General features: G+C 33.2%; 1 protein-coding gene across 1 annotated transcript; it reads right to left on the bottom strand.

The window, feature by feature from the left end:
* Positions 1-1,379: 1,379 nt before the first annotated feature.
* Positions 1,380-12,169, bottom strand: LOC104908216 (single-stranded DNA-binding protein, mitochondrial). The gene is made up of 4 exons (XM_010697309.4): positions 11,723-12,169; positions 11,036-11,262; positions 2,553-2,653; positions 1,380-2,070 (listed from the first exon to the last, which is right to left on the bottom strand). Exons 1-4 carry the CDS (start codon positions 12,032-12,034, stop codon positions 1,991-1,993), a joined length of 720 nt encoding a protein of 239 aa, XP_010695611.1. The 5' UTR covers positions 12,035-12,169; the 3' UTR covers positions 1,380-1,990.
* Between the last annotated feature and the right edge of the window lie 2,214 nt (positions 12,170-14,383).

Below are 14,383 nucleotides of genomic sequence, written 5' to 3'. Positions count from 1 at the left end.
ACTTAACTAAAATACAAACGAGATCAAATATGCCTTCACCCAAAAAAAAAACAAACATATTATATAGAGCATTAACATAAAAAAAATTGACTAACAGATCTACTACATCTATAGCACTAACCTAAAAAACCAAATCTCCATTCACCAAAAAAAAAGGAAAAAAAAATGTAGATCTGAAATGCTGAACGAAAAAAATAGAAGAAAAAAAAAATTTGCTAACCTAAAACAATGAAAATTTGCAAACCGATCTAAAAAAAACGAAAAAAAAAAACAAGAAAAAAATGGGAAAAAAACTGCTCAATAAAAATTATATAAAAAAAATGAAAATCTACAAACAATCTGGTGCGAACGAAAATTTACAAAGGAATGAACCGACGAACGAACGAATCTGGCTGTTGGTTGTTGTTGGTGCGAACGGCCGACACGTCTGGCAAACGAATGAACCGGCGAATGAACGAATCTGATGGACGAACAAACGAATCTTGGTTGAAGATGAACGGTCGACGGTCGTGCGTGGTTGAAGACGAACGGTCGCTGGTCGTGCGCGGTTGAAGACGAACGGTCAACGGTCGTGCGCGGTTGAAGACGAACGATCGACGGTCGTGCGTGGTTGAAGACGTACTGTCGACGGTCGTGCGTGGTTGAAGACGGACGATCGTGCGTGGTTGAAGACGAACGGGTTTTCATGATACTAGGATCATATTTATAATAAAAGCGAAGTTGTTTGAATTGTGCTACTTCTTATGGTAAAAACAATCAAAGATTTTATAATATATATTATATGTTTAAAGGTTGTCTTTATACATTCACTAGGGGTGTCATTTTGTTATAAGAATGGGACCACAATAATCTAAAAAAAGGCTCTGGTGGTGGGGGTGGTGGATTGGTGGTTCTGTTTAGTGAGGGGGGTGAAGGGGAGGTGGCCAGAGAGAGTGAAAGCTAGTGGTGGAGAGTTGAGCGAAGAGAGTTAATATATGGGAACTTTTATCTCTGGTGTGGAGATCTCCTTCACCCCTATTGGAGTTATGAGTCTTGTTTGTTTGTAGGTATGAGATATTATTTTCATTCCCCGAAGTTCAAAACTATCAACATGAAAGTATTGAAAGCTCGCATGCGATCAACATTGTTAGATCAAGAATGTTCTTTTTCAAACTATATCAAATAATAAACGGATCTATTAATAGCTACAAGATTCAGCAAATACAAGGAATTTGTGCTACTTTAGTCGATTTAATTCATTGTAATTTATCGAAAATGAGTTTAATTTAATCTTGTTTTTCTTTAATACCTATTGTAGATGTCGTTTGATGTTCAATTAATGATATTTCTCTCTTTCAAAATAAAAACTAATTAAAAAAACTGCTTCAAAAAAAACCTCATTCAATAAAATATATTTTATATCCCACTCCCATGCTAATTTACACAATTTTCTCCCTAAGATCTCAACTTCAAATAATTCCTGTCGATATATAATCAAAGATAGGTCAAAACATATCCTGAAATCTTTGAGAATCAAATCATGTAAAACACTCTGAACATGAGGAGAAAAGTCGGATTAATACTGACCCGAACCAAACCGGATCAGACATATTTGCCAATTCTAAACTTTTGGCAATCACTCCATGCTCCTTAATAATTTTCAATTCTATTATAAGAATGAACCTCAAACGTAACTTTGAGCTCGACTAGTGTTTAGTTATGTTGTTCCCCCTTAATCCAAAGAAAGTAGACAAGCAAAACTTTCAATCGTGAAATTACTTCTAATAGCAATCAAGCTGCCAGGGAATTACATAAATTACAATAAATCTGACAGTTGAGTGAGTTGGCGATTGCAGATTGGACAATTATTTAGTTAACTAAACAAGGCACTGATCTCAGCCTCTGTCAGAATCTTGTAGATGGCATTTCATACTCGAAATATATGAGCACTACTCCTTCCAGCTCAACTTGCAAACCATCCAAGAGAAATGATCACTAATGTCCTCAGGACTCAGAAATACCCAACACCTTTCAGCTCATCTCTAGATGGCTGATTGAAATCGCTACTGTTTCCCAGAAACACAACACGACCTGCAACCACCAAATAGTAGAGATATATAAAACACCATAATAAAAACTAGCATAGTTGATTTGGTTCAGTAAAACATACTTCAACATTTACCATTTGAGGAAGTTTTAAAATAGATGCAACATTACTTTATTTGGCATGGAGTTCTCTCTATCTCTCCTCACATGGGTTCCTCTTTTAGTTTCTCTCTGTCTTTCCTCTCCTTGATTCTTAGGACTTTTTGTGCCTCCCTCCCCATGTTGAACTTGCTTCAGAACGGAGGAACATAACACTATCAAACCTAAAAGTTTCCTTATACTTTATGTAGCATTGTCTAGAACGAGTTCATTAACACCTTTGCAGTAATCGTATACTCAGGAATAAACAAAAAAAATTGTAAGGATAAGAGGTTCAATATGTTTAGAACACTTTTTGCTAATCAAGAACGGAAGCAGACACAAAATTTGGACAAATGTCAGTGGGACAATGTAAACTCAGAGCATACCATCACGCCGAACTGCAATTTCCCTCACACGTTTAAGAAGACCGGTAAGAGGCTCAGTAAAGATCTTCCTCTCCAGATTTCCCTCCAAATAGAGTAATGAACTGCAATAAGAACAAAGTACAGCATATCAGTTATATAATAATGCAAACAAAGCAACAGATTAAGTATATTTCAGAAAACCCAGTCCAAAGTTCGACATGAACATATAATAGCCACATGAAAGTAATCTAGTGGGAGGCACAGGGAAGGCCAGACGTTGTAACTTGTAACATTTGAAGAGTGATGGACAACTTTGTGATTAGTTTACATGTTAATTTGGTGCGAAGATGTTAAGTGAAAAAGAAGGCAGAAGACATTTTATTCTTTCTTATGCATTTGTGATGTGATTTAGGTATAAAAAAAATGATCCTATATCTTTGAGGAAAAAACATAAAAATTGTAGGAGATAAGTGACATATCTTTCTGATACATGTTTAAGGTCATGACTCATGAGTTTGAGGCTTTCTATTGAAAATATTTGTACTTCTCTTCATTATATGGAGTGAGGGGTCATTGAAAAAGAGGAAAACTGCTTTGTGGCAGGGTCCTCTATTGTTGATGTTTCTTAATGATCATATAGATTGGCAACATGATAATACTAATTAAACATAAAGTACTCTATAACATTAATAGAAGTGTTCTAAAGGAAACTCCAAGGCCATCATAGTTACAAAGGTGAAAGAGAGGCTTCATTCTTTTCACCTTATGGCCTCCAATCTGAATCTACTTGCACGTATTTGACCTTATTGGTCGTTGGTCCTAATCTAATTTATGAACTTGATCTGAATTCATTTGAACCTATTTGTTGCAAATTGAACTTTTATCAAAACCTACATTGTAAAACCCCATATTTTTATATATTTTAGTTAATTCCTAAATTTACTAGGTTAAGTTAGAACCCAAAACCTATCCTATCATGTTATAGGGAGAAATAAATTTAGAAATAGAAAAGAAAGAAAGAAAAAGAAAGAAAACAAAAAAAAAGAGGAAAGTTAGACTTGGGGCAGAACCCACGTTTTTTTTTCCTTTTCCCTATGTAGTCTGTACTCCATCATCCATCTTCATTTTTCTTTCTCTACAACCTCCATTTCCTTTCTATGATTCAAGATTATACCTAAAGCATATACTTGCTAAGCTATTGCATACCAACCGTCCATCATCCATCTTCACTCATTTTTGGGGACAATTTCGAAGAGGAGAAATAGGGTTTTGGGGTGCGAGAGATGAAATTTTGGGTCTTTTTACACTTTTCTATATTCTAATTGCGTTATTAATCAAGTAAGGTTCTTTTCCATATTTTAACTTTAGTATGTGTTAATTTTTCTGAATTTAGAGTTTTGTTAGTTTAGAGTTCTTGAGTTAAATTGAATTGGGGGTTTTTGATTACGAGTGTTGGGTGTAGCTTGATCGAAAGGAATTTTGCTTATAATAATAAGTTTATCAACAAGAAATGTAACTCGTAGGAATTACAGGTCAAATTCGTAATTTGTGTTATTCGTCAGTTTATGGGTGTTTTTAGCCAAAATATTATTTCACAAAAGTTGTTCGTATCGAAATTTCATCCAAGATAGGCTCAAGAAACGTTTCATTTGGACTTCATAGGAGAAAGTTATCCCTATTCTAAATTTCTGCTGAAATTAAATATAATGCATGTTATTTTCATTTAGTTAGTAGTATTTACAGTTTGACTTTGTTGATTAGTTTGACTTTGGTGTATTCTTTTTGGATTAAATTTAAAGTGAGTTGTTTTTAAAGGTAGTCAAAACTCATTAACTAGGTTATGTCGTTTATGTGTAAACTATGTAAAGTATAGTCAAGTGATTTATACCCTATTATATTAGGTTGTAGATCGCGGGTTCATAGAAGAGCCCTTTTTACTTGTACTTGAGATTGGTTGACAGCGATTTGCTAATAAGGTAAGATTTCTTACTAAACGTGTACAATTATGTTTTGTATTTGTTTGACATTGTTTTTTGTCAATGTGAAATCCTTTTTCTTACGATTAAATATTGAGATTTAGAAGAGTTAATGAGATTTATATGAGAAGGAGGAAGATCCTCTATATTACCAAGTTGAGATTTTGAAAGGAGGAGGTTCCTCACCCTTACGAGGATTTATAGAGTTTTATTGTGGGGTTGCTGGTAAGCGGTATTTTTCGAGTTTGGAAGTATGTTGAGTTAACAGTGTCTCAACAATTTATTTTACTTAATACGTTATCAAGTTAGGATATGCATATTAGGAATTTTGGTGTTTACCTTATCTAGTGAGCCTAGCTAGCTCATTGAATTTTTATTACTTCCTACTCACAGATTTCAAATGAGTTATATTTGAAAGTTTTACAGAATGGTTTAGAAAGAAAGTAAAGTGAATTTCAATTATTGAAGGTTGTCTATTATATTCAAGTTGAATGTTGTACAAGTAAAATGATTTTTGTGGAATACTATATATGTATTCCACGTGCACATTAAACTATCCAATAACAACTTTGAATTATGTAAAGATTTCATACCAATAACAACTTTGAATTATCCAATGTATAGGTGGAATACATATATAGTATTCCATAAAAATCATTTCACTTGTACAACATTTAACTTAAAAATAATAGACAACCTTCAATAATTCAAATCCACTTTACTTTCTTTCTAAATCATTTTGTAAAACTTTCAAATATAACTCTTTTGAAATCTGTGGGTAAGAAATAAAAAAAAAAATCCAATGAGCTAGCTAGGCTCACTAGATAAAGTAAACACCAAAGTCACTAGTATGCATACCCCTAACTTGATAACGTATCAAGATGGAAGACGAATGACAAAAGTATTGATCAATATACTCCCAACTACTAAAATAAACTGTTGAAACACTGTTAACTCAACATACTTCCAAACTCGGAGAATACCGCTTACCGGCGACCCCACAATAAAACTTTATAAACTCTCGTAAGGGTGAGAAACTTCCTCCTTACAAAATCTCAACTTGATAACATAGAGGAACTTCCTCCTTCCAATATAAATCTCATTAACTCTTCTAAATCTCAATATTTAAACAACGTAAGAAAAAGGATTTCACTTTGAGAAAAACAATGCCAAATAAATACAAAACATAATTGTACACGTTTAATAAGAAATCTTACCTTATTAGCAAGCCACTATCAACCAATAGTATAAATCACTAGACTATACTTTACATAGTTTACACGTAAACGACATAACCTAGTTAATGAGTCTTGACTACCTTTAAAAACAACTCACTTTAAATGTAATCCAAAAAGAATACACCAAAGTCAACAAAAGTCAAACTAATCAACAAAAGTGAAACTAGTCAACAAAAGTCAAACTGTAAATACTACTAACTAAATGAAAATAATGCATTATATTTAATTTCAGCAAAAATTTAAAATAGGGATAACTTTCTCCTATGCAGTCCAAAACTCCAAATGAAACGTTTTTTGAGCCTATCTTGGGTGAAATTTCGATACGAACAACTTTTGTGAAATAATATTTTGGCTAAAAACGCCCATAAACTGACGAAAAACACAAATTACAAATCTCACCTGAGTTCTTGTTGATAAACTTATTATTAATAAGCAAAATTCCTTTCAATCAAGCTACACCCAACACTCATAATCAAAAACCCCCAATTCAATTTAACTCAAAAACCCTAAACTAACATAACTCCAAATTCAGAAAAATTAACACATACTAAAATTAAAATATGGAAAGGAACCTTACTTGATTAATAACGCAATTAGTGTAAAAAGACCCAAAATTTCATCTCGTTGACCCGATTTTCGATCCGAAAATCGCACCCCAAAACCCTATTTCTCCTCTTTGAAATTGTCCCCAAAAAACGAGTAAAGATGGATGATGGACGGTTGGTATGCAATAGCTTAGCAAGTATATGTTTTAGGTATAAGCTTGAATCATAGAAAGGAAAAGAAAAGAATAAAGGAAATGGAGGTTGTAGAGAAAGAAAAAAAAAAGGAAGATGGATGATGGAGTACAGACTACAGAGGGAAAAGAAAAAAAAAAACGTGGGTTCTTCCCCAAGTCTAACTTTCCTCTTTTTTTTTTTTTTTTGTTTTCTTTCTTTTTCTTTCTTTGTTTTCTATTTCTAATTTTATTTCTCCCTATAACACAATATGATAAGTTTTGGGTTCTAACTTAACCATGTAAATTTAGGAATTAACTTGTGACCCTTTTAAGATAAAGTCAATAAGTGAGAAATAAAATATATTTAATAAAAGAACATTTTAAAATATTTTTTTTATAAACTAAAATAATATAATTGATTACTAAAAAGGTATAAAAATACAGGGTGTTACAATCTACTCCCCTTAAAATAAGTTTCGTCCCAAAACTTAAAGTATTACTCAAATGACCAAACTCATACTCTTGTTTCTAAAAACATGTCATTAACTCTATAAGTTAGCCAACTACTATCACTCTGGATAACATCTCCAACAACCAAATCATTTCGAAGAACAACTCCGACAACTAATTCACTTTTTTATAGATCAATTCAATTGACCACCTTTATAACCACAATCATTCCAACTAACATATTCATACCATAACAAGTAGAACCAACATCTCATTGATCAATTGATTTGATCAACCTTGTAGACATACAACCATTTCAACTTAAAAATGTTCATATTATAAGAAGTAAAACATGCAACATTTTACAAGGTTTACCATAAAACTTTACCATAAAACCTCTAATCATACACGAATTAGGTATATTTTAGACATTAAGGTATACATCACATATAAAATCATAACTTTTAGCATCAAACATACAATTGGCACTAATTCTAACCCCCTAAAAAGGAAGTTACGCCCTCGTAACTAACAAGAGATGGGGACACATAAAACACATGACATCCTTGGTCTTACGAGTAGTTCCTTGGTTTTTTTGCTGTGACCACAAAACGTTTACTATCCATTTCTCAACCCTGAGGGTCTAATGGATTTATTGGTCTAGAGTCTCAACTAGAACTTCAACTATCACCATGTGAAGAGTTACTAATACAATGTCGTAACTAAGAAACATGGAATACATTACATATACAATCAACTATCCTTTCAAGGATCACATATGGACCGATAAACTTGGGAATCAACTCCCTTACTAAGGCTTAGACACGACAGGAAATAATCTAAGTCAAGCTAAACCGAACCATTACCGTCACACTCGTTGGACTATGTCGTAGAGTGTGAAATTCAATTCATAACTACACTATTGTTCACAATTGCTTTAAATAATAACATAGGATTTTCTAGAAAATCCGGCAGAATTTCCTTTGTAAAATGGACAACTCGAAATGAGAAAAAGTGTTTTAAACCTATTACAATCACAATAGCTAAAAGCATTTCCAAATTTAATTAACGCTTTCGCGGAGCAACAACTAACCCGAACCGAGAGTACTATCTCTCTTCAAAAAAAAAAAATAGAAGTAAATACTCATACAATATGAACTCATCATTACATGGTTGGGCGTACTCGCCAAAAACAAACACGTAAAATAATTCACAACTCGACATCTAGAACTTCAACTTAAAGTTATTAGAACACTCACAATCACCGCGGCATACTAGTTACCACAAATGGAAAAACAAAATACTTTGACAGTCGCATCAACATTGGGCTAAGTCCTAACCCATAAACATTCATAGCACGTGTTTTGAAGTTTATGGCTCTCACGTAATCAATGACACCACGACAATTACATCAAAGCACAGTAAGCATTTACATCAAAAAAAAAAAAAAAAGTACTTAAATAACCTAACGTGTGAATATGGACACAACCAATTTTTCTTTCATTCAGAATGATTCTTTATTGGAAATCCAATAATAAATTACCCTTTTATAGAACTCTTGTTTTGCAAAAATTTTGCTCAATCATTCTTATTGTCACAACAGTCTTTTAGGCACGAAGTAACAACATGCTAAGCTCTATCGCTTTAAAATAATTTCTTGATGGGGATCCAGTCAATCCAAATAATAAGGCATATATTTCCGATACTAGGGTATTGAGGCTTGGAACCCTGAAAATGGGAAAAACATAACCCTTACAACAAAGGTGGAGTTTAAATTCTCCGGCATTGGTTTGACTTATAGTCTTAACAGTGGGGGGCATGGAGACTTGAAACCTCCACCATAGGACCGGCCATCCAACTATTCACTTTACTTGGGTTTAAACCTAGACAAGTTTAAAGCGCATAACACAATTCCAAAAATTCTTTACTAAACATCAAGTCTCCTATTACTTGGTACTACTCAAAATACCTAATAGAGCGGTAGAAAGCTCACTTTTAAGGCTCACGATCCGTGGGAGACTTGCCCCCTTTCAAAACTTTTTCTTCAACGTGTTTTTTTTTTTACTTTTTCCAAAATTCACTCAAATCGTGGTAGAAAAACCATTTCTAGATCGATTCGAGAATGAATCTACAACCTTAATTGAAACATGTCTAAATCACTTTCACACGCTACACAAACAAATTGAACAATATCACATAGTATTTGGTAGGGTAACTTACTCGTTGACCAAACAGGGCCAAATCGAGCTATTAAGATACTACAGAAAATGATATTCTCTATTTACATGAAACTAAAGCTTACTTTATACAAAACTCCTTTTTTGATCATGTCTCAACACTAACACACATTCATAACACATTATAAACCGTTCACACACTATAGTTTCACGAAATAAAAGTTCAAGTCATGCAAGGATACGTGAATCACATAAAATAACGACTCCATCAACAGTAATAGTGGTATTACCCTTGCATACCGATACTCAACACTCCAAACATAGCAATCAAGAGTTAACTTAAACTCACTTTTCAAGGTTCTTGAAATAGATATGGTCCAGTATACTTCCGTAGTTTCTATTAAATTCATTAATTTCGACTCAAACAACTAGTCATAGACTTGCCACATGATACACTTAACCATTACTCACATAAAACTTAAATCAAATTAATCAATTACACACTTTAACCACTATAATAACTTTAGTCTGATTCTTCGGATAAGACTTAAGTAAATTGAGTTTGAGCACGTTTAACCATTCCTAATAGCCTCTAGGTCATTAACGACGATTTGTTCAACTTTAAGTGTGCGTCTAACGCTCCAGGGCGACACAAAAGGAGAGCTTGTTATAAATTATAACCAAGCTATCTCGAGGTTCTTAATCAATTAATATGGTACAACTATAACTCCATAACTACAGTCATTTCATTAAAAAAGTGCAAGAAACTGTGGAGCGTGTAGCTTGTCATTTAAGGTTAGTGATTACCAATCAAGAACTTTGCAATGACTTTAGACCAAAGACTTAAATTACTTTAACTTATACTCCTAACATTAAACTCAATGAGAAGAGACTCTCTTCGTTAAACCAGTCTACATTAGACTTGCTGACCATTTTAATGTTATTAGACCTTGCTCACTACTAAACAAATCACATAATGGGGAACTACGCGTCCCAACATCGACATGACTCGAGTTGACATTATGCCTTACATATGTCACCACTCCATAGCCTTACTAGGTACATGATAGTTACTAGTTGTTCTATAATGATCTCAAACCGACTCATTGACACCAGCAAATAAATAGTAGTACTTTAAAGTTGACCCTTAATATGCTATGAGATGACTTTGACTAGTCACGGGTATGCTACGAGAAATCGACCCACTTGGACTAATTCTGTTTTACTTTAGCTATCCACTTCACCACGAATACTCCATGAAAGTCAACTAAACACGACAACTTATAGTGATAGTCATCTCATGACTCGCTAGACTACTTTAAACTCACGTAAACAAGGTATATAGGCATGACCAAGAGAGCTAATAACTCAAGTTTCAACTCTTGTTATAGCCTCAACACACAATCATACACTAACAAGTCAATTCATAGAATATCGGATTAGGTTGCTTTTTCTAGCCAACAATAAGTCACCAAAAGAGCAGTACAATTACGGTAACGGTAATGGTAATGGTAGTGGAAAGTTTTCATGGTATCTTTAGTGTTATACTCCTAGAGATAACTTTTTCATATGGAAAGATTCTTGAGCAAACAACACCCTGACGCGCCAATCACATTGAACTAATTCTTAATTTCTCTAAGTTGCACCAATTGATGGCAAAGACCATATAGTTCACTATGAATGAAATTTGATTTCTTTATTTCAGACACACTTATTCTCATTCAAAATAGTGCCTCTAGCAGGAAAAACCAATTCCACATTTAACCATTCAAGTCCCAATTCTTTACCCCCTCCCCTCTCAGAATTACCAGCCGAGTTCAATCAGTACAAAAACATGCTAAAAACTTATCAGACAACTTATCCACAGATAAAATCTAAGAAGTTACAAAGATAAGCAAGGAATTTGGCTGACAAAGATGACATAGAGGTTAAGAAAAGAGATTACCCAGGTTGAGCATGCTTCATCACAATCTCACCCAATTTCTCAGGATAAATCGCAACCCGGTGCCATTGCACATTACAGCGATCAGCATACTCCCTCGGCTCCTCATTCGGAAAAGGAACCCGCTCATTCTTTATCCCGCCCGTTCCCAGAGTAGTAAGTGTCACCACCATCCCATTCTTCAGTCTCTTCTGTACAGGAATCTGCCCTACTTGTCCCACCAATATAGCCTATTTTCATTAAACAACAGTCAATTACTCATCCAAATAAAACCACAAAATCTCCACATTCCCTTCTTTTAGCATCAACCTCCAAAAGATTACATATTCACATACAAAAATTTGCAGATTTCACACCATTACAACAACTAAATTAAAATTTTCAAATAATATCATTCAGTTATTCCCTTTAAATAATGCTAACATTTCGACTTTTGCACTATTCATGCTCTTACTTTCACCAGAAATTTGTGCATAATACAATAGAAATTTCAGCATGTAAACTGTTGTTGGATTTATCGCAATATATATCCACAAGATTTCAAATTTTTATAATTTTAACAAATATATAATAACTAGAATCATAAATGGTCAAAGTTGTATATCCGCAAGTAACAAAAATGGGAAGAAGTATTAATTAATGGACGAAAAAGAAGAAATAAAAAAGAAAAAAACAGAAAAGGAAGAAAACCTTGTAAATGCCGATGTCTAAGCCACCTTCAAGGCTGAACTCGGAAGCGGCGCGGCGCACAGGCGATTCGGGAGGAGTTGAGAATGAGTCGGAGGAGGAAGCAGCCGAGTTATCATGAGTTGACTCGTTCGTTTCGGATTCCGAGTTGAGAGTGGGTAACTCGTCGAGCAGTGTATCGGAGTCGGGAGTTAAAGGTTCAGTGGAGAAGAAGGATTTGGATGATTGTTGATGAAAGTAAGGGTTTTTTGAATTTGAGAGGAGATTTCGATAAAGTCTTCTTGAAATTGCTGCCAATGAGTTTGAGGACGCCATTGATGGATGAATTACAGTAGGAAAAATTGTGAGGTTTTTGGGCTAAAACCTGAGTTAAACCCTAGGCAAATCACAATTCACAAATGATTGTTGTTCACCTGAGTGGGTGCGCATTTGTTTTCTTTAAGCTACATAAAAATAAAAAATGAATGAAGCCCTTTTTGTTTTCATTTGTTTTTTTGGAAAAATTTGTCAAGAATAATTGTACTTTATTTTTAATTAAAAAAATTTATGTAAGTCCGTTTATCATGATTATGGTTAGATGAGGATAATTTGTTATACCGAAGGTATCACTTAGGTCCTGTTATGTTGGATTAGAAACATTTGAATTGAATTGAACTGAACGCAGAGAAACTAAATTGCATATAGAAATTAAACTAAAATGAAAATAAGTCCAAAATACCATGACCTATAGTAGAATAAAGAGACAAGCTGACCTCTAAGTCAAACAAAAAAAATATAAGATGACCTATTATTTAAAAGTGACTCGTTTAACTTATCGAATGATCCTTTTAACTTACAAAATGACCATTTTAGTAAACAAATTACACAAAGTCGAGTAGCTTTACCATAATTTTATTATAAGACACTATTATACAATACTTGCTTTTTTAGGAATGAATAATTCTATTTTTGCCTATAATTTTCAAAGGGGGTCCTAAATATCCCAAATTAGAATTATATAAAAGTAAGCATGAGCTTATAAATGATTTTCTCATAATAATCCCAAGTATTATCTTTTAAGTCATTTTTGAAATTTTAACCTTCTAGGCCCTTCGTATATAAGAAAAATACCCCCAAAAGCATATTATTTTAAAAAAGGAGTCTAGTTAGAGATTATATATATCCAATTCTGCATGTTCGGGATTTAAGGAGGGAGGGGAATGGGGGTCTATGGCTTGTAATAGGCCTATGAGTGGGGGCTCTGTGCGAGAACAACCTTGAGAATTTCTTCTTACCTATATAGAAAAAAAAAAATTAATATTTATAAATAAAAAGTTAGAGACCTTTAGTCTTGATAATGGGCTTGTTTGGTAAATGATCATTGACGTGATAAAAAGTGTAGTTATTATTACCATTAAGAAATTTTGTTTGAAAGTACCATATTATTATTCCATTCGTTTCTTTTTAATTTACGAACTTTCGTTTTTGGTCCGTTTCTTTTTAATTTACACACTATTGTTTTTTTTATTCTTGTTAACATGTACTCCCTCCGTTTCCTAAAGATCTTTCCTCTTTCCGTTTAAGTGTGTTTCCAAAAGATCTTTCCTCTTTTACTTTATTCCTTATTTGGAGTTTTTTTCCCTTTTTTACCCTCTCATGTCCCTATCATATGGTCCACCATTACATTATTATTCAATTTTACTCCCTTTATCTCTCCCACTTTAACCCCTTTTATCTTAGCCCCTTTCTCTCTCCTACTTTACCCACCCCACACCCCACACAAATTGATCCTCCTTGGTATATGTAGGAACAATAACAAGGAAGATCTTTAGGAAATGGAGGGAGTACTTCCTCCGTTCCATAATAAGTGAAACACTTCTCTAAAAAAGCTATCATATAAAAGAGAGAAGTGTTTCATTTATTATGGAACGGAGGAAGTATGTATCATCTACTCTCTTTTTTTTTCCACCCATAGTTTAGTCCACTTTTTAGTTTCTCTCTCACTTTTCAATTTCTTTATTATACTTTTAAACTTTCTTTTTCGTTTCTCCAAAGTGAAGTGAGTAAACTAAAAAAACGAAGAGAATATATTTTTGTAAAAAAAACACCTTACATGACAATTATAATCAAAACATCTATCTTGTTGTAGGACTCATATCCAAAAGTTAAACTTTTTATCATGACCCTCCATTATTATTTATCTACCTCTTTGTACGTCCAATTTTAGGTAAAAAAAAACATGCTAATGTATGTGACTTCCACGCACAAATTAGGAGGAAAAAGGAATCAAAATTTTGACTTTTTGATCAGAATTCATCAACAATATAGATAAGTATTTTGACAAAAGTGTCATATAAAGTATTTTCTCACAAAAATAAAAATGGTTTTTCAAAAAAAAAAATTGTAACAAATATAGTACGAGTACTTTCTAATTGGTTTATGTGAGGCGCGCAAATCATTAATTGATGGTGCGACAATGTTGCTTATATATGCAAATTTCAAATTTGGAAATAGAGTAACCTCATAAGAATTTAATCTTATGGTATCCGATTGATTCATATTAATAACATCATTTATTTATACAAATAACCTTAATTGTTCACAAAAATAACCCCATTTTATTATGTAAGTAATCTCATTTTTATCATATGAGTAACCCAATTAATACGTACTAGTAATGTCATT

This window comes from Beta vulgaris, chromosome 5 (genome assembly GCF_026745355.1).
Source record: "Beta vulgaris subsp. vulgaris cultivar EL10 chromosome 5, EL10.2, whole genome shotgun sequence".
NCBI classification, from domain to species: Eukaryota; Viridiplantae; Streptophyta; class Magnoliopsida; order Caryophyllales; family Amaranthaceae; genus Beta; species Beta vulgaris.
Note: the sequence above shows the minus strand (reverse complement) of the source record. Positions and strands in the feature narration are given on the sequence as shown.